The sequence below is a fragment of the Scardinius erythrophthalmus genome (assembly GCF_964197995.2).
Source record: "Scardinius erythrophthalmus genome assembly, chromosome: 21".
Classification (NCBI taxonomy): domain Eukaryota; kingdom Metazoa; phylum Chordata; class Actinopteri; order Cypriniformes; family Leuciscidae; genus Scardinius; species Scardinius erythrophthalmus.
In genome coordinates this window covers 36,070,711-36,098,565 of record NC_138241.1, presented here as the reverse complement: position 1 = coordinate 36,098,565, position 27,855 = coordinate 36,070,711, and the positions used below count along the sequence as shown (strand labels likewise).

At 36.3% G+C, this 27,855-nt stretch overlaps 1 protein-coding gene across 1 annotated transcript in view; it reads left to right on the top strand.

The window, feature by feature from the left end:
* The window catches only part of kndc1 (kinase non-catalytic C-lobe domain containing 1), a gene marked incomplete at its 5' end in the record, with an annotated part of 66,246 nt that overhangs the window by 3,368 nt on the left and 35,023 nt on the right, over window positions 1–27,855 (top strand). The window contains 12 exons of the mRNA XM_081351631.1: window positions 1,746–1,944; window positions 5,563–5,621; window positions 8,333–8,521; window positions 9,622–9,739; window positions 10,456–10,642; window positions 12,488–12,905; window positions 15,223–15,334; window positions 16,300–16,371; window positions 21,830–21,891; window positions 21,969–22,127; window positions 23,078–23,155; window positions 26,782–26,872. Of these exons, the coding sequence (XP_081207757.1) occupies window positions 1,746–1,944; window positions 5,563–5,621; window positions 8,333–8,521; window positions 9,622–9,739; window positions 10,456–10,642; window positions 12,488–12,905; window positions 15,223–15,334; window positions 16,300–16,371; window positions 21,830–21,891; window positions 21,969–22,127; window positions 23,078–23,155; window positions 26,782–26,872 (1,744 nt within the window). The remainder of the gene's footprint in view (window positions 1–1,745; window positions 1,945–5,562; window positions 5,622–8,332; window positions 8,522–9,621; window positions 9,740–10,455; window positions 10,643–12,487; window positions 12,906–15,222; window positions 15,335–16,299; window positions 16,372–21,829; window positions 21,892–21,968; window positions 22,128–23,077; window positions 23,156–26,781; window positions 26,873–27,855) is intronic.

The following is a 27,855-nucleotide window of genomic DNA, read 5'->3' as shown; positions in this document are numbered from 1 at the left end:
AAAATATATACAAAATAATAAAGATACAAATAAAGATAAAAGTTTTTGAATAGGTCCGTCTAACACTATTCAGAAATACTACAGAAACTGAATAAGGTAATCAAATGTAAAATAACACGCCCTGAGTCCTGACTAAATTAAATACATAGGCTATTAATTCTGATTCCTTACAATGAAAGCTATCTTTTGTTGTTTTGACGACAACATTAATGACAGACACATATGGCTGCTGTCACTTTTAGAGCTAGTGCCCGGATCCATTAGTGTTATACTGTCTGTCACACCGCGTTTTATGGTTATTTCAGACATAACCGACTGTTTACGAATACACTAACCATGACCGGAATTTTTACACAATTTTGCGTGTTTTTTCCCCCGTTAAAGCGATTTAATCCGCGAAACAGAACTATTGTTACTCGCGAGCTGTTTGTGAGACGGCTTTACTGTATGTATGCACGCAGAGTAAACATCTCTCAGAGAGCGCACGAGAGTAGTTTAAAATCGCAAATGTTTAAACTGATGAGACTTAAAAAGAAGTGAAAATGCTAAACTTTAGTTACAATGCAAGTGACAAAAGATTACGTCATGTCCTGACTGCTAAACACAAGAGTGTGGTATTGACGCTTGACTTGTGCAACCCATTTTGGAGCGAGAGAGAGAAGACGCGGCACCGCTGAACACTTGCGGTTGGTAAAATCAGTGTTTGCGGGGGAATTTCCCGCATTATAAGTGGTAGACCTGCGGGAATTATTAAAATACTTTTGAAGTAGCTCCTTTGTAGGTACTAAATCGTCATTGGAGGCTGACTTGCTGCTCTCGCGCTCAGACAGGTGTTGTTGTTGTGCGTGCTAGGGAACGTAATGCGGCATATCAGTGATATCGCGATATGACACTTTTTTATCATGTAAAAATTTATACCGGTATTATCGTGGACGGTATGATATGGCACACCCCTAGTTACAATGTGTCTTTTGTAATCTGTGGAATATTCCATTGGAATGAATGGGTCACTATGGAGATTTCGGAGTTTTGTACTATATGTGTGTATTTACACTACCGATCAAAGGTTTTGGAATAATGAAAAAAAAAAAAAATTCTTCATTTTTTTTTATTGTAAAGAAGTCTCTTCCGTCACCAAGTCACCAAGACTGCATTTATTTGATAAAAAAAAAAAATACAGTAAAAACTGTGAAATATTATTAGAATTTAAAATAACTTATCTATATCAATATATTTTAATACGTAATTCATTCCTGTGAATTGATTCCACAAAAAAATATGAATGTCTTTAACACTGATAATAACCATAAATGTTTCTTGAGCATCAAATCATCATATTAGAGTGATTTCTGAAGGATCATGTGACACTGAAGACTGGAGTAATGATGCTGAACATTCAGCTTTGATCACAGGAATAAATTACACTTTACAGTATATTCACATAGAAAACAGAGGATTTACATTGGAATAATACTTCACAATTTTACTGTATTTTTGATCAAATATTTTTACTGTATTTTCTTTCAAAAACATTAAAACACATTAATTATTCCACACTTTTAGCATTGCGTGTGAGTGTGTGTTTATGTATTTGTGTGCATGTGTGTTTGACTGTTACTGTTATGCTGGTAATATAATTTCTAATGATGCATTGTGTGTTAAATTAGAAAATGGTTTAACCCCATTGCACTGCACGTGTCTCTACGTCATGCATGCATGCGATCAATCACTCAATATTTCCTCAGGAGAATGTTTCTCTGGCTGATATTTTGTGTCTGAGGGACAGAGGGCTGTCGGAGCAGGAGCTGTGGGCGGTGTGTGTGGAGTGTGTGTGTTCTCTACAGAGCATCGCTCTCTCTCCGCTCTTCCACACACTCTGCGTAACGCCCGACACACTGGCCTTCAACGCTCACGGCAACGTGTGTTTCATGGATCAGCTCAGCGGTGAGTCATCAGCTTCGTGACTCAAACACACTCACAGCGTTTGCCTGGATTTATTGAAAATATTGCTTTTGACGCACATCTCTACAAATGGATGGTTTTGACAGATGTGTCTTCATAAAGAAACTGTGGATAACCATATTTACTGTAAAACAAACAGTAAAATGACTTTCCCTGTGAACAAATGTACTGCTCATTGCAAGTTAATGTTTATTAATTCTTTAACTGATTATTGGGAAAGTTAAATGTAATTTTACTGTAAAAACATACTGTCAAAATGTATGGTTTTGGCAAGTAAAAACTGAATTACCATATAATTTACGGTGAAAAACAGTAAAAAGACTTTCTCTGCGAACAAATACTAATCATTGCTAGTTAAATGTTAATTAATGCTTTAACTTATTATTGGGAAAGTTAACTGTAAGTTTACTGTAAAATACTGTTATATGTATGGTTTTGGCAAATAAAACCATATAATTTACTGTAAAAAACAGTAAAAGGACATTCTCTGCGAACAGATACTGCTCATTGCTATTTAATGTTAATTAATGCTTTAACTAATTATTGGGAAAGTTAACTCTTAATTTACTGTAAAATACTGTTATAGGTATGGTTTTGGCAAGTAAAAACTATGGATAACCTTATAATTTACTGTAAAAAACAGTAAAATGATTTTCCCTGTGAACAAATGTACTGCTCATTGCTAGTTCATGTTAATTAACGCCTTAACTAATTATTGGAAACTTATAAAAAGTTAACTGTAATTTTTTTTATGCACATCTCTACAAATGGATGGCTTTGACAGACTTGTCTTCATAAAGCTGGGAGAGTGTGATTTTATTCATGTGGATCTCACATGTGTTGGTGTGTTTCAGTGCTATTGTGCAGTCGGATATAATGGGGGCATTCATTTGCATAATTATTAACAGATATAACACCCTCCCACGAGTGCGCAATTTATGCCGTAAAGCATTATTAATGTTTATTTTGTGACAGTCTAAAACCTCTGAGATAAACATTTGGAAATTAACTCAAGAGAGTCAGGATCATGTTAAGATAAAACTGGTACAGAGTAAAAAAAATAAATACTCAAAATGCTACAGTAAAAATGCTTGTAAATAATTGTAAATGGTTTAGCATTGCATTATATGTAATTTGGTAAGACTTTACAATATGGTTCCATTTGTTAACAATATTTAAATACATTATTTAACATGAACTGACAATAACAATTCTTCCACAGCATTAATTATTATAGTTCATGGTAATTTGCTAATACATTCTTATTAATACACCTGAGCTAACATGAACCAACAATGAACGGTTGTATTTTTTAACTAACTAAATCTTTGCTTAACTAAATGTAACAAACGTAACTCATTGTTAATTAACGCATCAACTGATGGGAGCTTATTGTAAAGTGATACCTGTAATTTTACTGTAAAAATACTCTCAAATGTATGGTTTTGATAGGTAATAACTATGAATTACCATATAATTTACTTTGAAAAACAGTAAAATGACTTTCTCTGCAAACAAATGTACTGCTAGTTAACGTTAATTAATGCCTTAACTAATTATTGGGACCTTAGTGTAAAAAGTTAAATGTAATTTTACTGTAAAATACTGTTAAATTTTTAGTTTTTGCAAGTAAAAACTATGAATTATCATGTAATTTACTGTGAAAAACAGTAAAAGGACTTTCCCTGCTAACAAATGTACAACTAGTTAACGTTAATTAATGCCTTAACAAATTATTGGGACCTTAGTGAAAAAAATTAACTGTAATTTTACTTTAAAAATACAGTTAAATTTATGTTTTTTGCAAGTAAAAACTATGAATTACCATATAATTTACTGTAAAAACAGTCAATTCCCTGTGTGACAAATCACATATGATTCTTCTTATTTTGTTATCAGATTAGGATGTTTGTGTCACAACTTGTAAAATACAGTAGTCAACATTTGAAGTGGATCAAAAAAGTTAATCAAAGTTGTCCTATAAGAACGGGTATTGTTCAAAATCCACGTATAACTTTTTTGAAAGGTTTTGATCCACTTCAAATGTTGACTACTGTGGTCCAAATGAGAACTACATACAAACTGGCAATGGTTTTGTCCTCTAGTCCCGTTAGCAGCCATTTCATACACTGAATGTCATTCTCAAAGGCCACAGCGTATACTTTCTAAATATACCGGTGAGTTCCTCCGCCCGAGTATTTTCTGGAGGATCTGAGATACTGAGGAGGAGAACGCCTGACCTATTTAACAGATCCAAGCGTCTGGAGGAGAGCGTCTCTTCTCAATGTGCCCTAGTTAGACAGCGAGAGTTAGAAAAGCTCCTCTGAGGACTTGCACACTTATTCACCGAGAGAGAATATAATTACACATCACAGCCGGAGCTTTCATACTGTGGGATTCTGTTATAGTTCTGCGCATTTCCACACATAGTTAACATGACTTCTCTTTTTGAGATGGTTTTACTGGTTAAGTGAACTATAACAATTACTAGCGCTCCTAAAATCAGATCAAACACCTAATGCTAAATGTTAAACGTGTGTGCATCGTCATGCAGCGTTTCTGAACGTAAAAGGTCTGCAAAGTTTCAATGTGCAGATAAATTGAGTTATTGTGTCCTAAAAGAAAGAAGCGATTCTAAACTTCAGTAACGAGTCATCTAATTCACTGTAAAAGGTGACTTAACTTAATTTTTTTTTTAGGAAACCCGTTGCCTTAAAATTATTAAGTAAATAAACCTTATGCTTTTAAAAAAAATTAAGTAATGTGGAATTGTCAAGTTCACAAAACTAACTTTTTTCAATTAAGCATTAAGTTTATTTACTTAATAATTTTAAGGCAATGAGTTTACTCAATTTTTTTTAAGTAAGTGAACTGAACACTTTTTACAGTCTTCCAGTCTCACTTCTTACACGAACCTACGTAGGTTTGTTACTAATTTGCATAATGCCAACCCATTGGCTGCCTGTGCACAACGCCTGCTTTGCCCCGCCCTCAAACACTGAGACTGGAAGAGTTTGGTTCGTGTTGTTCATGTCGAGAAGACGCTGTTTTCTGCTGACAAAGCAAATCCACTTTGATGAGATTGATACGGTAAAACCCACGCCATCGTTACTGTTCGTATCATTGTGATCAAGAGCTGAGATTCAGATATGATAATGAGTGTTTGGTTTCTGACCAATCAGAGCAGAGCAGCTCTCAGAGAGGCGGAGCTTAGAGAGACTGAATCTTCAAACGAAGCGTTTCAGACTCTGAGAGGAAAGAGCTGATGTGCAGTGGAGATCATGAGGACATTACAGTGTTTTTGACAGTGGATGCGTGTGAACCTGTTGTAGGAGAAACTAAACAACATTAGGAACCTTTAAAATAGCATAATAGGGGCTCTTTACATGATTACATTTTAGTGATCAGGTGTACCATTCTTTACCTGGTGAATTCAATTGTTAATATTCAAGCTTGTGTTTTCTAGGGATCGAACCCTTGACATTGGTGTTGCTAGCTCCCAGTTTTTTTTATACGTGGCTTTTGCAATGACAAGCACCACTTGCATTGGAATTGTAAAAATGCAGTTTGATTTCTCTCGTGTTATGTGCCTTTTCTCAGATGATCCTGATGGCTGTTTTGTTCCTCCAGAGTTGGATAAGACTGGAAACACGTTTGAGGTGAGCTTAAACTCTATTATTTTACAAGGTCAGAAACAATGTTTGCTAAATGGACAGAACAGGGCTCATTTAGACAGCGGAGAAACCTCCCAAAACTCAATACAATAGACAACAATACAAGCAGTCATGTGTGTGCTTATGACATGCTGAGAGAGGATTGTGATGCTGCGATCGTGAGGTTCAGTGCGTCTCTTCTTCTGGAGCACTTTCACTTCATCTGATACACACGTTTCATATTTCCCCAAAATTACCAAAAACATGCTGTCAAGCTTTTTGGACATATACCAGAGTAATGCCAGTGTAATACAGAGTAATAAAATAAATTGTAATTATAAAAACTGAAAAAAATATTTTGACATTATTTTAATCATTTTGCCATTTTAATTTTATACTTCTTTTTTATGCTTTATATACGCTTAATCTTTGTCAGATGGAGGCCAGCCTTCTTTTTTTGTAACATAATTTTAATAATATATATTTTTTTTTTGCATGGTCATAACATAATTTTAATAATTTTGTAATTTTAATTTTATTCTTCATTTTTATACTTCATATACACTTTTTTTTTCTCAGATAGAGATCATTCTTTTTTTGGCATGTTCAGAACATATTTTTAATAATGTATTTTTTTTTTTTTTGCAGGGTCATTACATAATTGTAATAATTTTGTCATTTTAATTTTCTTCTTCTTTTTTTCTGCATATACACTTCATTCTTTTTTCAGACAGAGACCAGTCCTTTTTTTTGGCATGTTCATAACATCATTTTTATAATGTTTTTTATCATTGCCATTAACATAATTTGAATCATTTTAATCTTATACTTCATTTTTAGGATGACCATTGCATTCTGTCCTGGGCCTACAGATGAAAAATAGCCTTTGTTTTATTTCATAAACTAATAAATAGAATAAAAACTAAATAACCTCCTAGCTTCTACCTTATCTGTATATATATATATATATATATATATATATATATATATATATATATATATATATATATATATATATATATATATATATATATATATATATATATATATATATATATATATACAGTAAAGAATAAAAACCACAAGCCAGAATTGCTGTAGGCGGTTTGCATTTCTGAAATGAACACACCTTATGTAATGCTCTTTCAGTGGGAATGAACAGCCTTTTATTTTAAACACTCCTTAATTCTGTTTCTCTACAAAATATGAATGTATTCTGAAATATTGATGATGATCAGATGTATGTTGGCATCAGGTGTTTATTTAATTATGATATTAAGATTCTTCTTATCATCAGATTCTGGACGAGTCTGTCCTGCATGAGATTCTGTTGTTTGCAGCGTTTCTGATCTTCTTTTCATTGAATTGTTTCATTATTGGAGCTGAGCATTGAGTCGTCAGGTTTGATGGATTCAGATGCGGACCAAACCTGAAAAAAATATAGTCTCAAAGAAACTAATTTTAATAATATTTTTTTACGTTCATAACATAACTCTAATTTTTTCATTTTATACTTCATCTTTGTCCTTCATATACACTTATTTTTTCCAGATGGACATAAGTCTTTTTTCTTTTTGCATTTTTCATAACATAATTTTAATACATTTGTAATATTGATTTTATTCTTCATACACTTTTCAGACGGATTATTTTAGCATTTTCATAACACAATTTTCATAATATTGTTTTGTATGTTCATAACATTTTTATCAATATTTTTGCTGGTTCATAACATATTTTTATTAATTTTGTAATAATAATTTTATACTACATTTTTATACTTCAAATACACTTCATTTTCTTTCAGATGGAAGCCAGTATTTATTTTTTCATTTTCATAACATAATTTTTTGCAGGTTCATATTATAATTTTAATAATTTTGTAATTTTAATTGTATAGGCTACTTCTTTTTTTATAGTTCATTTACACTTCTTTTTTTTTGCATGTTCATCACATTTTAATAATTTTGTCCTTCTATACATCATTTTTATGCTTCATATACACTTAATTGTTTTCAGATGGAGACCAGTCTTTTTTTTTTTTTTTTTTTTTGCATTTTCATAACATCATTTTAATCTCATTTTGGAATATTGATTTTACTTCATATATTTTTCAGATGGAGGCCAGTAATTTATTACTATATATTTTTTTTTTTTTGCATTTTCATAATATTTTTTTTGCATGTTCATAACAATGTTAATAATATTTTTGCAGGTTCATAGCATAATTTTAATAATTTTGTCATTTTAATTTTAGACTTTATTTTTGTAATTCATAAACACTTCATTTTTTTCTTTTTTTTGTTGCATTTTCATAACATAATTTTCATAATATTTTTTGCAGGTTCATATTAGAATTTAAATATTTTTTTCATTTTAATTATACACTTCTTTTTTTGTGCATGCTCGTAACATTTTAATAATTTTGCAATTTTAACATTATACTCACATTTTAGGACGCATTCTGTCCTGTGACTTTTTATTTATTTTATTTGTGTTTTATTTAATAAACTAATAAACAAAATAAAAACTAAATAAATGTGCCTTTTGTTTTGTAAACAAAAAGACTCAATGCATGCAATGATCCATTACAACTTCATATTGCAGATTTCATCTAGTGATAGTAGATCAGGTTTTGGGTTTATAGTCTGTATATTAGATAATCCCTTAGATATGTTTAAGAAGTATGATTTAATTAGCAGGTCTCTGTTCTCCAGGGTCACATGTTCTCATTAGGCTCCACCCTCTGGGCCGCGCTGGATCCCGTCACGGATCCGGATCAGGATCCGGATCAGGATCAGGATCAGGATCAGGATCAGGATCAGGATCAGGATCTGAGTGAAGAGAGCAAGTGTTTGCTGAAGCGGATGCAGCGAGAGAAACCTGAGGATCGACCCACACTCCAGGTTCATCATCAGAGACATCATTTTAATAATTATATTTGCATGTTCATAATATAATTTTAAATTATAATTTAAATAAAAATATAATTTAAATAAATATAATTTTATAATATATTTTTATTTTTATTTTAATATGTTTTTGAAATAATAATTTTAATTTCAACCAAAAAAAAAATACTATTATATTTTTTACATTAAAAGCATATCCATTTAATGGATATTGGCTGAAAAGGCTGCATATTCAAATATAATTAAATTTTTTGGATGTGAATAACATAATTGTAATAATTTTGTCATTTACAACAAAAATAATTCAGCTTTTTTTAAAATAACATATTATTGTTATATTAACAACATAACAGTTTGATTGTGACATAAACATGGACAAACCAGCACTGTGTTTGGTGTGAACAAATCTTGATGTTCATGTCTGTTGACCTTTGCTAATCCAGGGTGTCCTTGAGCGCAGTCTAGTGGATATTCAGCGCTAGTGTTTCTCTGACACACACACGAGCCACACACTCAGTTCAGTCCTGAAACAAAGATCTCTCCCTTCATCTGACCGATGTGAACAATCCCCAGATCCAGCTTTACTGACGGCTGACAGAATGCAGACAACACAGATATAGCTGTGATATAGCTAGATATACACGATTAATGGAAATCACACTAACCTTCCAGGAATAATACAATACCCTTTAAATTTGTTCTGGATTATCTAAAGCTTTTTTGTCAGCTGAACCTCTGAGATTTTAAGTTAATATTTAAATAATTTAATTAATAATTTACTCAAGTTCACATGATATGCACGTGAAAAAATTATTAACTAGCAAGATTTCAGAGCTTCCACGACTTTCTGGGGAAAATGGGGAAAAATGGATAATAATTGCATAAATACTAATTAGTACCATTAAATTCTTTCTTAATTCGCAAAATAAGAAAGATAAAATATTATTGAACAAAAATATATTACATTGATTTTACTGAAGTAAAAAAAACAAATGTCCGGTCACTTTAACTGTAAGGAACATGAGTGTGTTCACAAATAAGGAGCGCACACGGGTTAATGATGTGTGTGAATAACATCAGCTCTTATTTTGCAGGATCTTCTCTCTCAGGCCGAGGCTTTCCTCGCTGACGTCTCGTCCACAACCGTCTGCCGGAAACTATCCTCGGTTGGACGAAGACTTCTGTCCATAGAGTCCGTCGCTACTTTCCCAGGTTTGATCCCACTGTTGTCTCATATATATATATTTATATATATACAGTATATACTGTATTTGATTGCTTGAAGGAACATACAAGATACAAAACAAACCTCAAAAAAACAAAGCTTAATACAATTTCAAGAAGCAAAGAAAGAATAAATAAACAAAAAATGTTATCATCAAAAAATACCTTCAAAAGAGATTATGGGTTGATAATCCAAAAATAAATAAATAATTTTAAAATTCAACTGATTTAAACAAGTAAAATAAAACACTTAAAAATAATGAATAATAAAAAGAATACATTTAAAAATATATATTTATTTTATTTTTTACTTGCATGTCATGTGATCATTAATTGACATCAGAGAATAACAAAAAAATAAATAATAATAATTTAAAAAATACTAAAAATATTTTATTTGTCTCCCTGCATTTAGCAAAAAATTAAATATCTAAATAAATTATTAAATTATAAAAAATATGTTTATTTATATTTGTTTAGCTGCATTTCATTTTTTTTTATTAATTTATATATGTGTTTAACCGTGTAAACATGTTAATTGTTCGTTGTTAAATTATTGAAATATTCAAATTAAATCTCAGGTGGACTTACAAATATTTTATAAATTATAAATATTTTAGCTTAAAGTGGTTTGGCTGACACAAACGGTTTGTGAATCGCAGCTCTAGTATCTTTAATAGCCAGATCTTTCTATTTCTTCACAGATAGTTCCGGTTTCCATTTTCTGGATTATAAAGCTTTAAGATCAAACACCACGGAGAATCCCTCCAGCGCTCGTCCCATGATCAGAAACTCCTCCGGCGACTCGTGTGACGGAGAAGAGCTTCTGTTGAGGCGCAGGGGTTTGGTGTGTAACGGCTCTCGCTGGTCTGGAGCGCCGGCTGGACTCAGGTACAGAAACACAGCAGAAACGCTTTTCTTACTTAGTGTTTCTGTCTTGTTTCCAGTGCAAATATCTAAAAATTCTTAAATGAAGATGCATTTACTAAAGTTGGAAAATGCCATATTATGTCTTGTTTATTGGGGGAATTAATCAAAATTAAGTGAGTTTTTGCTTAAAACAAGCAAATTATCTGCTAATGGAGTGAGAAAAATAATCTTAATTCAAACAGAAACAATATTATTTTTCTCAACCCATGGCAGATAATTTAGCTTTTTTAAGAAAAATGCACTTAATTTTTATTTATCTCCCCAGAAAACAAGATATAATATCTTATGTCATTTTACTCATCTAGTAAATGCATCTTGATTTAAGAATTTTTTGATATTTGGACTGGAAACAAGACAAACATACTAAGTAAGTAAAGCATTTTTTACAGTGCAAAGAGGAAGTACAACTTTTTCTTGCTTCTATTAGGAGATGAAGTGTCTTACACGTCAAGAAATAAAACGCCAGTCTGTTAAAGTGTTGCACATTTATTTTCACAAACACAAAAACATGAAAAATCCTTGAAATTTGTTCAGCCAATACTTCCAAACAGCGCTCAAGTATGGCTTTAATTCCTTTGAAATCTTACATCTTAAATCCATTTAAAATCTTCCTCAGATTCCAATTTAGACAATTTTCTCATTTTTGACAGCCAGACGTAAGATAACTGTTCCTCCTCCTCCTCCCTCTCTTGAACCACTTTAGCTAAAAACAACATATACTTGTATGAACAAATGTGACCCTGGATCACGTCACCAGTCTCGAGTCGCACGGGTATATCTGTGGCAATAGCCAACAATACATTGTATGGGTCAAAATTATCGATTTTTCTTTTATGCCAAAAATCATTAGGATATTAAGTAAAGATCATGTTCCATGAAGATATTTTGTAAATTTCCTACCGTAAATATATAAAACATTTATTTTTATGAGTGAATGCAGCACAATCGTGAATATAAATGTATAACTTTAAAGGAGATTTTCTCAATGTTTCGATTTTTTTGCACCCTCAGATTCCAGATTTACAATAGTTGTATCTCGGCCAAATATTGTCCTATCCTAACAAACCATACATCAATGGAAAGCTTATTTATTCAGCTTGACCCTTATGACTGGTTTTGTGGTCCGGGGTCACATATAAGGAGGAGTGGCTTTATAGCTATCTTCAAGTACAGTATAAACAAACTATAAATAAACAAAATATACAAATATACAACTTTGAGTAAATGCAGTACAGGAAAACTTCAAGTAATTTCTATATAAGGAAAGCTTTAAGTAAACTCTGTACAGGATAACTTCAAGTAAATTCTTAAAGGTGCAGTGTGTAAGTTTAGCAGCATCTAGTGGTGAGGTTGCGAACTGCACCCAACAGAAGTTACGGTGGCCGACAGGAAGTGATGTCGTCATCTGAGAGTAGCCAGTTAAGCAATGAGGTTTCTTTACAAAGATAAATTAAGAAATTAGGTTTACTTAATTATTCAGTAAAACGATATGTTATTGTGAATATTATTGTGACTTGTTCATCATTGTGTCAGTGTTTTATTCGCTGACTTTAGCTGAAGCTTCTTTGCATGAAGAACAACATAGTGACGAAATGCGTTTTTCTGTTTAGGGCCACCGTAGAAACATGTCGATGTAAGCGGACCCGCGGTGTGTGTAGATAACATAGATATTGCATTTCTGTTAGCAGATCCTCCTAAATATTACACAATGCACCTTTAAATAATACAGCAATGTACATAAAACAGAAATAAACTTAGAATAGTAATAACACAAATTGAATGCATATTGACTTGGCTCTTCATCAGGGAAGACGAGCCCTCTCCGGACAGCAGGTCTCAGAACAGTTCTCCGGTGCACAGGAGGAGTCAGGAGAGGAGAGCCCTGAACCGGTCCTGCTCCGTCCCGGACTCCAACAACCCTCGGGTGTTCAGTCCTCCCTCACACACTCCCATCAGCATGCTGGTGTCCGACCTGTCCGAGATCAGCGAGGACGAGAGCTGGAGCGGGAGACTGCGGGCTAAACACACTCGGGCTGAGAGAAGGTCCAAGCGGCGAGGAGAGGAATCATGTGACCCGTCTGTGGATGCGACGGTCGAACCGGACGCTCGTGAGACGGATCAAAGCGACTTTGTAGACGCTGAAATCCTGGAAGACGGAGATCTGTGCTGCTCAAACCACGACAGCCAAACTATCCTGTCCCCGAATGAGGGATATCAGAATGAGGTTTGTTTGTTGATACAGAACGGCCGAGATATGAGTCATATGCGTTCCGGCACCTCAGATAAATTAATAAATAAATAGATTCAAATCAAATCAAATCATTCTCATCAAATTCAATAATAATCATCATTCATCAAATCAAAACTGAATATCACCCCCTGGCCCCGCATTCACAAACACGCTTCCCGACGTTACGTTCTCAGTCCCGATTCTCCTGTCTGATTTTAGTGCATCTACACCGGTTCACGCCTCCCCTCCCGCTGAACGCCAGCGATTACTAATGCGTGAAATGCACTCGCGGTGGTTGAGGTTCGATATTCCCCGGACATTTGTTTTCCCTTGTAATATATTTTATTATTTATTATTATATTATATTTATACCTGAGAATGATTTGACGCGTTTCCACAGCGCATGATGCCTAAGGGAACGTCTGCCAATTCCACCAAATGCGTTAAATGTAGACTATCATTTGTATTATTTAAAATTACTTTTAACATTTAAAAACAGACGTTTTCAAATTCCAAAGCTTGTAGAAGGTTCCTATCGGCAATACTGACTTATAGACTACAGCTTTCCTGGTAGCCTTGAGTAAATGAACTTGTCTCAGAAAATGATTCATAAAACATATAAATATCAGTTGAGATGTTTACTTTCTTCACTGACACAGACGAAGATGAAAAGATTATCAGTCAAAGTTCAGCTTTAGGAGGGGAATAAATAGGGCACGATAAGGAGACTGAGAGAAAAAGAAAGATGAAGATGAGGAGAGAGCAGGTATTGACAAATAATCTAATGACAAAGTTTTAAATTGATAAATTTCTTATCAATTTTTTTGGCCTTCAAAAGCCCTAAAGTGCACATATGTAGGTCAGAGAAATCCACATTTTCTAGGGGGAGCATGCCCCCGAACCCCCCTAACTACCTCACATTTGAGTCCGTTTTGGACTTCCCATTTTTATGTTTAAATTTACATTGTGAAAAACAAAGTTGTGTTCCATATTGTGGTGTGATACTTGGTGCCACAGTGACACTCTTGTCCCAAAAATTATTGCTATACCACGATACTCAATATGTAGTCCCACGGTGAGTCGTTTCCCCCTGTTGCACCTACACAAAATTTGAGGGTTCCCCCACCTGCCAAATCCCACTTTAACCACTGGATATGACCAGTGAACCACCGATTTTATTGCTCCCTGATCATTTACTCTTCCCCAAGTCATCCGAGATGTTCATGTCTTTCTTTCCTCAGTCGAAAAGAAATGAAGGTTTTTGAGGAAAACATTGCAGGATTTTTCTCCATATAGTGACTTCAATGGGGTCCAACGGGTTGAAGGTCCAAGATAAGACTGGTCTGTCTAGATGAGACTCTTATTCCTCGGCTGGATCGTGTCGAGACTTTGAAGCTGCACTGAAACTCACATCTGGACCTTCAACCACTTCAAGTCACTATATGGAGAAAATCCTGGAATGTTTTCCTCAAAAACCTTCATTTCTTTTCGACTGAAGAAAGAAAGACATGAACATCTCGGATGACGTGTGGGAGAGTTAATTATCAGGAAATTTTAATTCTGAAGTGAACTAATCCTTAAAACCAAGACACTACAGTTTATTTCATGCACTGCTCAATATTGAGATTTGAGTCTATTCTGTTCCATATCATATCTTCTCTCAGACTAGTGGAAAGAAAACATCCAAAAGAAACATTTAAGTGTTTTAACCAGGGCCTGAAACCAACTTTTGTCTGCAGCTGCCAATGGCTGGTGACTTCTGAAAATGTACTAGCCATAAGCACGTTTTACCGGCCATGAAACCAGTTATGACACCAGCATTTTAGATACCAGTGAAAATTCACAATCCTCTATTCCAATTTCGATGCCACAGCTAAAACTTTTAACCTACCTAATATAAATTGAAAACATCATTAAAGACGAGTAGCAGTAGTTTTCAGGTATTTTTGACACATTTTTTTTATGCTCAATTCAGTATTTGCGCGCTGTCCGAGTCACGCTTTCTGCGCTCGCTTCTGATGTCTGAGCACACACAACTTTCCACACAGCGTTCAAGTAACGAATTGCTTCTTTTTTGCATCTTCGTGCACTTGAATATATATTTCCATTGGCACGGCTCAGACTCTCAGTGCAGTGCTGGTCTGTTGACTGTCCCGCTCGTCGTTCACGTTCTCACAACACTGCGATGTTAGTATTCACAGAAATCAGCTGGGGAAGAACAGTGATACAGTTTTAGCACTTTGAAAGTGTGATAAAAAGAAGTGTGTTGATGTAAAATGAATGAGCGATATTGTTGTTTGTTTGTTCCCAGTGGATGTGCCTGCGGGATCTTCTCTCTCGCTCCGCTCCGCTCTCAGTGAACGAGCTCTGGGCTTTATGCCACACGTGTCTCTCCACGCTGCAGACGTACATCGACCTCCCGGGTCAGTCAGCATCAAAGACTCTTTACTTTGTCTTTGTTTATGTATCATGTCCATAATTAACCTATATTTTAATGCAGTGCTTTGCTAATGCACATATGCATGTTTAATACACATTTTCAAATACTCATATGATTATTATGCATGAAGTGTTTGAGCTGTTTTTACTTCAGAGACCTGATGGAATATTTGTAGTTTTAAAATTTCATTTGTCACACTGAAGGAATAAGTTAAAACTTGATAATAAAAACATATAGAGAAGTGGTGAACAGTTACAGCATACACAAATATACTCTTTCCTATAAGCTTGTTTCTGCTACGTAAAGAGTAAAAAAATCAAATACTAAAGATAGTTGCGGGTTTATATCTCACAATGTAGATTTTTTTTCTCTCTGAATTTTTATGAGAAATAAAGTCAGAATTGTGAGATACAAAGTCTATAAAAATAATAATACAATGGGATTAATTAATATATAAATAAAATTGACATTATTGACATTCCTATACATTTTTAAATAAAATCTTGAATGTTGAAGCAAGATTTTTGTATTATTATTTACTATCATTTATTATTTATTATTTTTTCAAACAATTAAAATAAAACACTTAAAAATAATAAATAATAAAAATAGAACGCATGTCATGTCACCATTAACTGACATCAGGCAATAATACATAATGAAAATTATAATAAATATATATTTATAAATGGTCAAATGACATGCAGCTAATTTTTTTATTAAAATGCACTCGCACGCACGCACACACACACATCATGTGAGCATTAACTGTTTGAACATGCACATTTTTAGTTGTTAAATGATTGAAATATTCAAATAAAATCTCTTAAACTAAATATTTTAGCTTAAAGGGCTTTGGCTGACTTGACATTCCTAAGATTTGAACCTAAAATCTTGAATGTTTAAGCAAGGAAAGTAATTTCCCACGTGTTCTCTGTGTGCCTTCAGACTATGTGTGTCTGGACTCAGTGTTTGTGGGCTGTGAAGGAGAGATGCTGTTCCTCAGACCCAAAAACTCAGGTACGAGCTCTCACAACTAATGCAATCGTTCATTAACTTCAGTTCATTAACTCATTAACGCAGGGCTTTCTCCTCCTATGCTCCTAAACTCTAGTTCCCTTTCGTAAAGGGAACTCCCGCTGCATCGATACTCGATACTTTGGGGAATGCCTTCGGCATGAAGCGTCTGAAGTCAACTATGGAACTATTCCAATCTTGATTGGTGCAACGTCACCCGTGACGTCGCATGTGACGGTGATCCGGAAGCTACAAAAGGGTCACAGGAACCAGGAAATGTTAGCTTCTGGTCTTCAGCAAGCGCTCTATGTCATCTTGTCTGTTCTATTTGGTGTTGTTTGTCCCGTGAAAAGAGTATTATTTATGGCGAAAAAAGAGAAGCTATTCAGGCAGTGTGCGTCCCCTTGCCCACGTTATTTAAGCGAGGATGACACACACACGCTTTGTGTAGTTTGTCTGGGAGTGGAGCATGCACGGGCGGTGCTCGAGGGCGCTGTCTGTGCAAACTGTTTTCAATGAAAAAGCTCCGCTCCCGTTTGAGCCTGTTCGATCAATTAGATCAGGCTCGCGTTTCCAGTGCATCAGGTCCCGCGTCTGTTGAGGCAGCGCGCCGCTTGTATGCATGTGATTCGCACGTGGGGCTGGCATATGATACTGAGACGGTTGCGACCCTTTCTCAGTGTTTATTAACCAGCTCCACTGGTCTCGCGCACGGTTCGGAAGCCCGCGCTGTGGCTTCTTCCGACCGTGTTAAAGACACAGCGTTTGATTTATCTGGCTCCGAGGAGTTAGATATTATCTATTAACACTGAATCACGTGGATATGGGGATTCGCCACCCCATATTCCCGTTAGTGAGGAGTTGCTGGAGGTTGTAATCAGGGCAGTGGTTAAATTAAATGTTAAATGGCCATATAATAAGCAGGAAGCGACTAGGAAAAATAAAATGAATGAGCGCTTCCTGCAGACCCAGTCACAATCTCCGTGTCAGAGCCTTCCCTTTTTCACTGATCTCCATACTGAGGTATCAAGATCGTGGAAAAATCCATTTTCATCTCAATTATTTTCCCCCATGTATATATTTACTCATCCATTAGGGAATCTAATGAAAATGGTTATTAGGTGATGGCTCGGGTTGAGGAATATTTTGCGAAATATTTTCTCCCCGACATTGCGTCACCCCAGATAGCTCAGACACTTCCCTCCAAATCTCGTACATCGAATTTGTTAGGGAAAGCATATATGGCGGTGGTCGAGCTGGTGCATGCCCACACACGATGGGGTTATTACAGGCATACCCGGCTGACCTCCTCAAGCAGGTGGACTATAACTGGGAGGTCTCACTCTATATTACTGAATTTCGTAGAGTAGCTGACTTATCTCTCCGTATTATTAAAGAGACGGCCCGTGCTATTGGCCGTTCTATGGCAGCACTAGTTGTCTCAGAGAGACATTTATGGCTTAATGGCTTGGGGATCGAGGAGAAAGACAGGGCTTTCCTTCTCGATGCCCCCCTTTCACCTTCTGGCCTCTTTGGCGACGCGGCAAGAACCGTTGTCGAGAGGCTTCAGGAGACAGAGCGACAATCAGCTATCCCCAGTTGTCAGTCCAGGTCTCATGGGGTTGCTGCCAGGGGGTAGCCTCATGGGACAGCCGCCAGCTCCTCATATTTTGAGAGGGTTCCCTCTTGTGCCCCCCCGTATAAGGCTTGGGGCCAGAGGAAACATTCTCGCACGAAGCTCTCCATACCGAAGACAGGTCTGAGGACTGTCTCTCGGGCTAAGACGGCTTCAACTAAGAGGTCTTGTCGTAACACGCAGACCCTTATGGGCGTTCCCCCAGGAGAGCGAGTACAGGAGTCTCGCCCCCTTATGCAGCCCTTAGGAAATCGATGTTCGCTTCCCGCCGCCGATGGCGCTTCGGGACATATCGGCTTCCAGCGAACACAAATCGCAGTATCTGCCCGAAGACGTTGCGGCACTGTCGAGTTCGCCGCCTCTCAGGAGGTCTGTAGAGAGCATATTTCGGTTAGTTCCTGCCAGTTAGCTGCTTCAGGTCACCGAAGCCATTTGGAAATTTATAGCCGAGGCCAGTCTCGAGGGACTGGTCCCCATAATGGCATATTTAGACACCCCGAGGGGTCTTCAAAATATAGCCTAGGGGGTCCTGCTTACAGTGGAGCTAATATACAAATATTATCTACTAAGGGTGGTTCACATGTCGGCCAGCCCCGAGCAGGGTCGGTTTTTGGAACAGGAAGTCTAGTCCCTCTTAACACAGGAAACCTCAAAGTGGGCTCTTCCTTGGTTTACAGGAGCCCGGGTTCTACAGCTGGCACTTCATAGTTCCTATGAGGGGGGAGGAGTTAGGCCTTATTTTGGATCTCAGGGTACTGGATCAACCTCCGAGGGGGTTCAGATTCAAGTTACCGACTGTCAGTCAGACCAGCTCCGAGGACTGGTCTGTCTTGATAGATCCACAAGCTCCTTAACTCCTCTTTCCCTTCTAACCCCATCACAGGAAGTTTCCGAGATCTGCTTTTGGGGGGAAAAGCGCATCAGTTCTGGACTCTTCCAGTCAGCCTAGCCTTATCCCCTCGCACCTTCACTAAATGTATGGACACGGCCCTTGCTCCATTGAGACTTCAGGGGGTCCGTATCTTATAGATGACTGGCTCATTTTGGCTCAGTCAAAAAGAACTAGCAATTCAACATCGAGATGTTGTTTGGCGCCATCTGAGGTGCGTGGGGTTGAGACTCAATGTGAAGAAAAGTTCCTTAACTCCTCTTCAGAGGACCACGTCCCTGGGAGTAGAGTGGGACTTAGTCACAATGCGGGCACAATTGTCTCCTGCTTGTATAAATACTATCTTAAACACAATGAAGAGTATTAGGTTAGGCCAGGCTATCACTGTCAAACACTTTCAAAGAGTTTTGGGTCTTATGGCTGCAGCTTCCACGGTAGTACCCTTTGGTCTGCTCCATATGAGGGCCTTGCAGTGGTGGCTCAGGAACAAGGGATTTTCTCCTCTGGGAAACCCTTTTCGTACGATCAGAGTTAGGCGCAGATGCCTTCGTTCTCTTGTCGTATGGAAGAAACCATGGTTCCTGTCTCAGGGCCCGGTTTTGGGAGCACCATGTGAGAGAAAAACTCTGACCACGGATGCGTCCCTCACGGGCTGGGGTGCGGTTATGGAGGGCCGTTACACCCGAGGTACTTGGAAGGACCATCATCTCACATTGTATATTAATCGCTTGGAGATGTTGGCTGTATTTTTTTTGCCCTGAGGCACTTCCTTGTAGACCTCAGAGGCCATCATGTTCTTGTTAGGACAGACAATATGTCGGTGGTCTCTTATATCAACCGCCAAAGAGGTTTGAAATCTCGCCCTCTTTGTAGACTGGCGCATCAAATTCTTCTTTGGTCCCAGGACAAATTTCTCTCTGTCAGATCTATTTATATTCCTGGGGTTGAAAATATGGAAGCAGACATCCTGTCGAGGCAGGGGCCGAGGCCTGGGGAATGGCGGCTCCACCCTGAAGTGGTTGAGCTTATATGGAGAGAGTTTGGCCGGGCGGAGGTTGACCTGTTCGCTTCTCATGAGAACTCTCATTGCCCGCTCTGGTACTCTCTCTCACATCCAGCTCCTTTGGGCTTGGATGCCACGGTACAGATGTGGCTGAGGTCACATCTGTACGCTTTTCCCCCGATCGCTCTGCTCCCTGGGGTTCTAGAAAGGGTCAGGAGGTACGGAGTGAGACTACTCCTTGTAGCTCCGTACTGGCCGGCCCGAATTTGGTTTTTGGACCTTATTAGTCTCTTGGAGAGTCCTCCATGGAAAATTCCTATTAGGAGAGATCTTCTGTCTCAGGCTGATGGTATATTATTTCATCCCCGACCAGAGTTATGGAGACTATGGGTCTGGCCCCTGAGGGGGTCCCACCCATAATTAGGTTGCCCTTTCCACCGAGGTGGTCAGGACATCCATACTAGAACCCCACTCTACTAGGAACTAAACAATTAAGTTAGGGAGGGCATTGAACCCAGTTTATTACTGCCCACTGGCTTCAGTACTGGTGTTCCATCCCGCTCTCTAACGGGATCTCCTGTTCATGCTTAGAGCCTCTGTGGCGGCCTCAGTGCCCTCTGCAAGTCTCTAAGGGTGTTCTCGAAAGGACGTTCCCACTGAAACTCCATGTTCCTGTAGATTGGAGGATGAATCCTTTTCATCCAGCCTATTGGCATCAGGCTGATGGGTTATCCCTGGCACCCATCATGTCCTGTGGGTGAGGTATACGAATATATATTTGAGATATGTAAGTATATATAGGAGAATCTATTGAGTCTGCTTCCTGCTCGTCTTACTCCCTGGAAGAGTGGTGGTGCTGCCCCCTCTTACTTGCTAGCGTGGGAGCCACTCAACGTTATTTTTGCCCTGTACTGAGGTACTTGTAGGCAATGTTAAGATTCTTCAGGTATTCCATCCTCCATCGCATGTGTCGGATGGTCAAGGTCATAGCCTTTGAGGTTCCTACATTAGGACTCAGGCTGAGAGGAGTCAGTCCATCTAGTTATGCATCAAGGGTTAGGAGCTATTCCCTTTATTAAGAGTACAGTTGGTTATCTAAAACCACTCATATTTGAAGTACAAGGTGCGCTTCTGCCTTCACCTCTCATCTAATATTTTCTACTGTCTGGGGCTCCCAGCCATGAGGTCAGTCGAGCCTCCGGCTCCAGACCTCCCCTTCTTGCACCAAATCTTATGACAAGCTAGTTTGGATCTGCCCTCTACTCATTCTATCGTCCGTGAGTGTACCAGATGCTTTATACCAGGGCGTTTTTACTCTCAGTGTGGCGGCGTGGGTATTCGTTCCCCAAAGTATCGAGTATCGATGCAGCGGGAGTTCCCTTTACGAAAGGGACCGTTTCGGGTTACGTATGTAACCCTCGTTCCCTGAGTAGGGAACGAGACGCTGCATCCCTCGGCCACACTTTTCGCGCCCCTGAGAACGACTTGCTTTGACCAATTAGAAGCTAACATTTCCTGGTTCCTGTGACCCTTTTGTAGCTTCCGGATCACCGTCACATGCGACGTCACGGGTGACGTTGCACCAATCAAGATTGGAATAGTTCCATAGTTGACTTCAGACGCTTCATGCCGAAGGCATTCCCCAAAGTATCGAGTATCGATGCAGCGTCTCGTTCCCTACTCAGGGAACGAGGGTTACATACGTAACCCGAGACGATTTCTCATATTAAAGATGCACAACATTTTTTTATCTTTTTCCTAAAGGTTTAATTATTTTGTATTCCAGTGTGTTCTTTTGTTTGTGTATCTGTGTATTGTTTACTCTTAATATTATTTATTTTTCTCTTTGTATTTTTGTGTAAAGTGTCTTGAGAAGCTGCTTTAAAATAAAGTTTATTATTATTAATAACTCTGTTCCGGCTGTCCTTCTCAGTCTCCTGTGATGCGTTTTTCCTGGCTCCTGAATTTCAAGAACATGGAATTGTGACGGAAAAGGTTTGTCACTATGGCAACCACTTTCTAGTAGTGACACACAGTGCTGTGTGTTCAAACGGATGTGTGTTTTTCTCTAGGCGTGTGTGTATGGGGTGGCAGCCGTCCTCTGGGCTTCAGCCAAGTTTAATTTGTCTCCCGATCAAAAGTTGGCCATGCCGAGGAAACTCAAGAGACTCCTGCTGGAGATGGCCAAGAGAACGCCAATCGAAAGACCATCTATTGAAGCGGCCAAAAAGGTGCTTGAGAACGATCATTATTTATTCATTTAAAACGTATTTTATAGAGTTATATTTTACTCCAAAACCTAGGATCCAAAATAGAAAAGAAAAATAGAAATGAAAAGTCAAGTCTATTGTGCAGGAACTTTATATAGTGTGTGTGTATATATATATATATATATATATATATATATATATATATATACATATATATATATAGTGTATAGAAAAAATAGAAATAATACATTTAAAAAAATTGCTTTAAGGTGTCTTATGCTGAACGGTAAGACCAGTAATATTGTGAAATATCATTTCATTTAAAATCATTAAAAAATCTTTACAATATTTACAATACACTTTACATTAAGGTTTCATTTGTTAACATAATTAATACAAATTGTATTAATTAACAGTGTGCAATATTAATTTTTTTGCAACGTTTAATAATCTTTGCCAATTTTAGTTAATAAAAATACAGTTGTTCATTGTTTTTAACTAATTAACTAATGTTAAGAAATCCAACATTAAATCCCATTTTAAAAATGTATTAGTAAATGTTGAAATGAACATAGAAGAATTATTGTTCATTGTTAGTTCACGTTGAAAAACTAAGAGCTTTGAGTACTAGAAAAGTGCATTATAAATAATAAATTATTATTATTATTATATGTTAACTAAAGTAAGTAATATTAACAAGTGAAATACATATGTAAATGAAATTTTATATATATATATATATAGTGTGAAAATGATGTGTTATTTAAATTAAATAATTACTGATTTTAATACTGATTTCATGATTTTGGGCTGAATTGTCCTGAACATAATTTCACAGTGTAATTATGGATGATTATTATGTTATAATTAACACATGATAATTATTATGTAATAATTCATTCAGTGTTAAAAAGGCTTCATTAGGCTGTTTGCGTATGGTAATGTGGTTTATGTCTGCTGTCATATTTCAGTGTTGCCGTGACTACCTCTGCCGGCAGGGAAGTGATGTAGAGAGTGTGTGGACGCAGCTCATCAGTCGAGTTCATCAGGTGACGCGTCAGCATCTGATCTCGTCTCCTCACTTCTAGAGAGTCTCTGTTCTCTGTGCGGTTTACTATGGAAACTTCTTTCCACCATGGAGTATAATTGCAATGTTTTATCTCCAAATTCAGCAGCACGGTGGCTCAGTGGGAGAGCTCACGGTCTGCACATTCTCCTGTGAGAAATAAAGTCAGAATTACGAGAAATAAAGTCAGAATTACGAGAAATAAAGTCAGAATTGTCGAGAAATAAAGTCAGAATTGTGTGGAATTAAGTCAGAATTGTGAGAAATAAAGTGAGACTTATGAGAAATAAAGTGAGACTTACGAGAAATAAAGTGAGAATTGTGAGAATAAAGTCAGAATTGCGAGAAATTAAGTCAGAATTGTGAGAAATAAAGTGAGAATTGTGTGAAATAAAGTCAGAATTACGAGAAATAAAGTCAGAATTACGAGAAATAAAGTGAGAATTACGAGAAAATTACGAGAAATAAAGTCAGAATTACGAGAAATAAAGTGAGAATTACGAGAAAATTACGAGAAATAAAGTCAGAATTACGAGAAATAAAGTCAGAATTATGAGAAATAAAGTCAGAATTGCGGGAAATAAATTCAGAATTTCGAGAAATAAAGTCAGAATTGCAAAAAATAAAGTCAGAATTGCGGGAAATAAAGTCAGAATTACGAGAAATAAAGTCAGAATTACAAGAAATAAAGTCAGAATTACGAGAAATAAAGTCAGAATTACGAGAAATAAAGTCAGAATTATGAGAAATAAAGTCAGAATTGCGGGAAATAAATTCAGAATTTCGAGAAATAAAGTCAGAATTGCAAAAAATAAAGTCAGAATTGCGGGAAATAAAGTCAGAATTACGAGAAATAAAGTGAGAATTACGAGAAATAAAGTGAGAATTACGAGAAATAAAGTCAGAATTACAAGAAATAAAGTCAGAATTACGAGAAATAAAGTCAGAATTGCGAGAAAAAAGTCAGAACATAAAGTCAGAATTGTGTGATATAAAGTTAGAATTGCGAGAAATAAAGTGAGAATTGTGTGAAATAAAGTCAGAATTGCGAGAAATAAAGTGAGAAATACGAGAAATAAAGTCAGAATTACGAGAAATAAAGTCAGAATTACGAGAAATAAAGTGAGAATTGTGTGAAATAAAGTCAGAATTGCGAGAAATAAAGTGAGAAATACGAGAAATAAAGTCAGAATTACGAGAAATAAAGTCAGAATTACGAGAAATAAAGTGAGAATTGTGTGAAATAAAGTCAGAATTACGAGAAATAAAGTCAGAATTACAAAAAATAAAGTCAGAATTACGAGAAATAGTCAGAATAACGGGAAAAAAAATCTGAATTACGAGAAATAACGTCAGAATTATGAGAAATAGTCAGAATAACGAGAAAAAAAAATCCGAATTACGAGAAATAAAGTAAGAATTATGAGAAATAAAGTCAAAATTGCGAGAAAAAAGTCAGAACATAAAGTCAGAATTGTGTGATATAAAGTCAGAATTATGAGAAATAAAGTGGGAATTGTGTGAAATAAAGTCAGAATTGCGAGAAATAAAGTGAGAATTACGATATATAAAGTCAGAATTACGAGAAATAAAGTCAGAATTACGAGAAATAGTCAGAATAATGAGAAAAAATTCTGAATTACGAGAAATAAAGTAAGAATTACGAGAAATAGTCAGAATTACGAGAAATAAAGTCAGAATTGCAAGAAAAAAGTCAGAACATAGTCAGAATTGCGTGATATAAAGTCAGAATTGCGAAAAATAAAGTGAGAATTGTGTGAAATAAAGTCAGATTGCGAGAAATAAAGTCAGAATTACAAGAAATAAAGTCAGAATTACGAGAATCAAAGTCAGAATTACGAGAAATAAAGTCTGAATTACGAGAAATAAAGTGAGAATTATGAGAAATAAAGTCAGAATTACGAGAAATAAAGTGAGAATCGTGTGAAATAAAGTCAGAATTGTGTGATATAAAGTCAGAATTACGAGAAATAAAGTGAGAATTGTGTGAAATAAAGTCAGAATTGCGAGAAATAAAGTGAGAATTACGCTAAAGTCAGAATTACGAGAAATAAAGTCAGAATTACGAGAAATAAAGTAAGAATTACGAGAAATAAAGTCAGAATTGCGAGAAAAAAGTCAGAACATAAAGTCAGAATTGTGTGATATAAAGTCAGAATTATGAGAAATAAAGTGGGAATTGTGTGAAATAAAGTCAGAATTGCGAGAAATAAAGTGAGAATTACGATATATAAAGTCAGAATTACGAGAAATAAAGTGAGAATTGTGTGAAATAAAGTGAGAATTGTGTGAAATAAAGTCAGAATAACGAGAAATAAAGTCAGAATTACGAGAAATAAAGTCAGAATTACGAGAATCAAAGTCAGAATTACGAGAAATAAAGTCTGAATTACGAGAAATAAAGTGAGAATTATGAGAAATAAAGTCAGAATTACGAGAAATAAAGTGAGAATTGTGTGAAATAAAGTCAGAATTGTGTGATATAAAGTCAGAATTACGAGAAATAAAGTGAGAATTGTGTGAAATAAAGTCAGAATTGCGAGAAATGAAGTGAGAATTACGCTAAAGTCAGAATTACGAGAAATAAAGTCAGAATTACAAGAAATAAAGTAAGAATTACGAGAAATAAAGTCAGAATTGCGAGAAAAAAGTCAGAACATAAAGTCAGAATTGTGTGATATAAAGTCAGAATTATGAGAAATAAAGTGGGAATTGTGTGAAATAAAGTCAGAATTGCGAGAAATAAAGTGAGAATTACGATATATAAAGTCAGAATTACGAGAAATAAAGTGAGAATTGTGTGAAATAAAGTGAGAATTGTGTGAAATAAAGTCAGAATAACGAGAAATAAAGTCAGAATTACGAGAAATAAAGTCAGAATTACGAGAATCAAAGTCAGAATTACGAGAAATAAAGTCTGAATTACGAGAAATAAAGTGAGAATTGTGTTAAATAAAGTCAGAATTGTGAGAAAAAAAGTTGCAATTACCTGTTTTAATTGCAAGCTTATATTTCGCAATCATGACTTTTTCTCGCAATCGCAACTTTATATTACAATCCTGAAAAAAAGTCAGAATTGCGAGTAATAACCTCAGAATGCGCGTGAAAGTCAGAATTGTGAAATAAAACGTTGCAGTTATCTTTTTCGTTTTTTATTCTGCGGCGGAAACGGGTTTCCATATTTGATCAACTGTGTGTCACAGAAACATGTCCTTCTACCGCATGAAACATGTCAGTCCAGTTATATCAGCGACACACACTCATCTCTGTCCCGTTTGCACATCTAATACTCATGTTTTTAACTCCAGCTTCCAGATAGTCATGAATTGAATTTGCATGAGATTTCTCAAAGGAATGCAATTGCTCAGAAGTTGATCTTTCAAATCTCAGGAGACTTGGTTTAAATATCAACTCTCCCACAGATGTTTATTCTAGAATTCTTTATACAGACTAAAAATAGAAACAAATAAAGAGTAAATCCCAGCTACTCTCACAAACACAGAAATGCTCTTCTGTAACTCTTTCCGGTCTTAATGCATGAACTTCGGTCAGCAAGTTTCTCATAACCAGAAGTGTTTTTCATTGAAGGCATTGGATGGGAATAGAGGTACAGAGGAACCGTGTTCTCCTGAGTGTGCTGGACACACACCTGACCCACACTTGGGAGAAGTTAACACAGGTGCGAGTCATTCTGTCAATTTGCATTTTTAACATTTCAGATTAAATAGATGAAACTCTCACAAAACATTTTCAGCTCATATTTCACCCTAAAATCAGAAGAGAGAAATTCTGCTGCTTATAAAGAAAGCCTATCATCTTTATGACAATTAAGCTCATTTACCCACACATTCTTTGTAATGTAATGTGAAAAGAATTTCATATTATTATAATGTGAAAAAAAAGAAGAAAATAATTATGTATATGCACTGTTATTCAAAGGTTTGGGGTGGGTTATGCTAACAAGGATGCATTTATTTTTTATCAAAACTACAGTAAAAATTGTGAAATGCTATTATAATGTAAAATATCTGTTTTCTATGTGAATATATAGTAAAGTGTAATTTATTCCTGCGATCAAAGCTGAATTTTCAGCATCATTACTCCAGTCTTCAGTGTCACATGATCCTTCACAAATCATTGAGAATATGAGGGGAATGTAGCGTCAGACTTCCTACTTCTGCTCAATTTCATTTCGCTTCTGTAGTCAGTCTGAGATAGCAGCTTATCTTTCAGTTTTCCATCGGCCTTCGGACGGCCGGGCCAATCAACGAACAGAGGGCGGGCTGAGAGCCGTGACGTAGACGCTGATTGTACCGTGGATGCGTAGATTTACTTCACATAATCTGCAAAAGTCGTTCACAGCCATGTTTACTCCGGTATTTCGCTCGATGGTTTTTGTTTTCGCATCATACATGTGTTTACAGTGGAAGTTAGATGCGGCTGAGCATGCGCATAACACACGCCATAACTAAACGTCATGTGATTGGCTTACGGGTAACCAATGATTTTAAACTTCAGACAAGCGCCCCCCTCGAGAAAGAAAACGCTTTTCAATTGTGCCATTCCAGACTCTGTCTACGACGCAAAGTGAAGTAGCAGAGTTTGGTATTACCAGGCTAAGGGGAATGTGCTTTTGCTACTAAAATACAGTTATATTGCAAA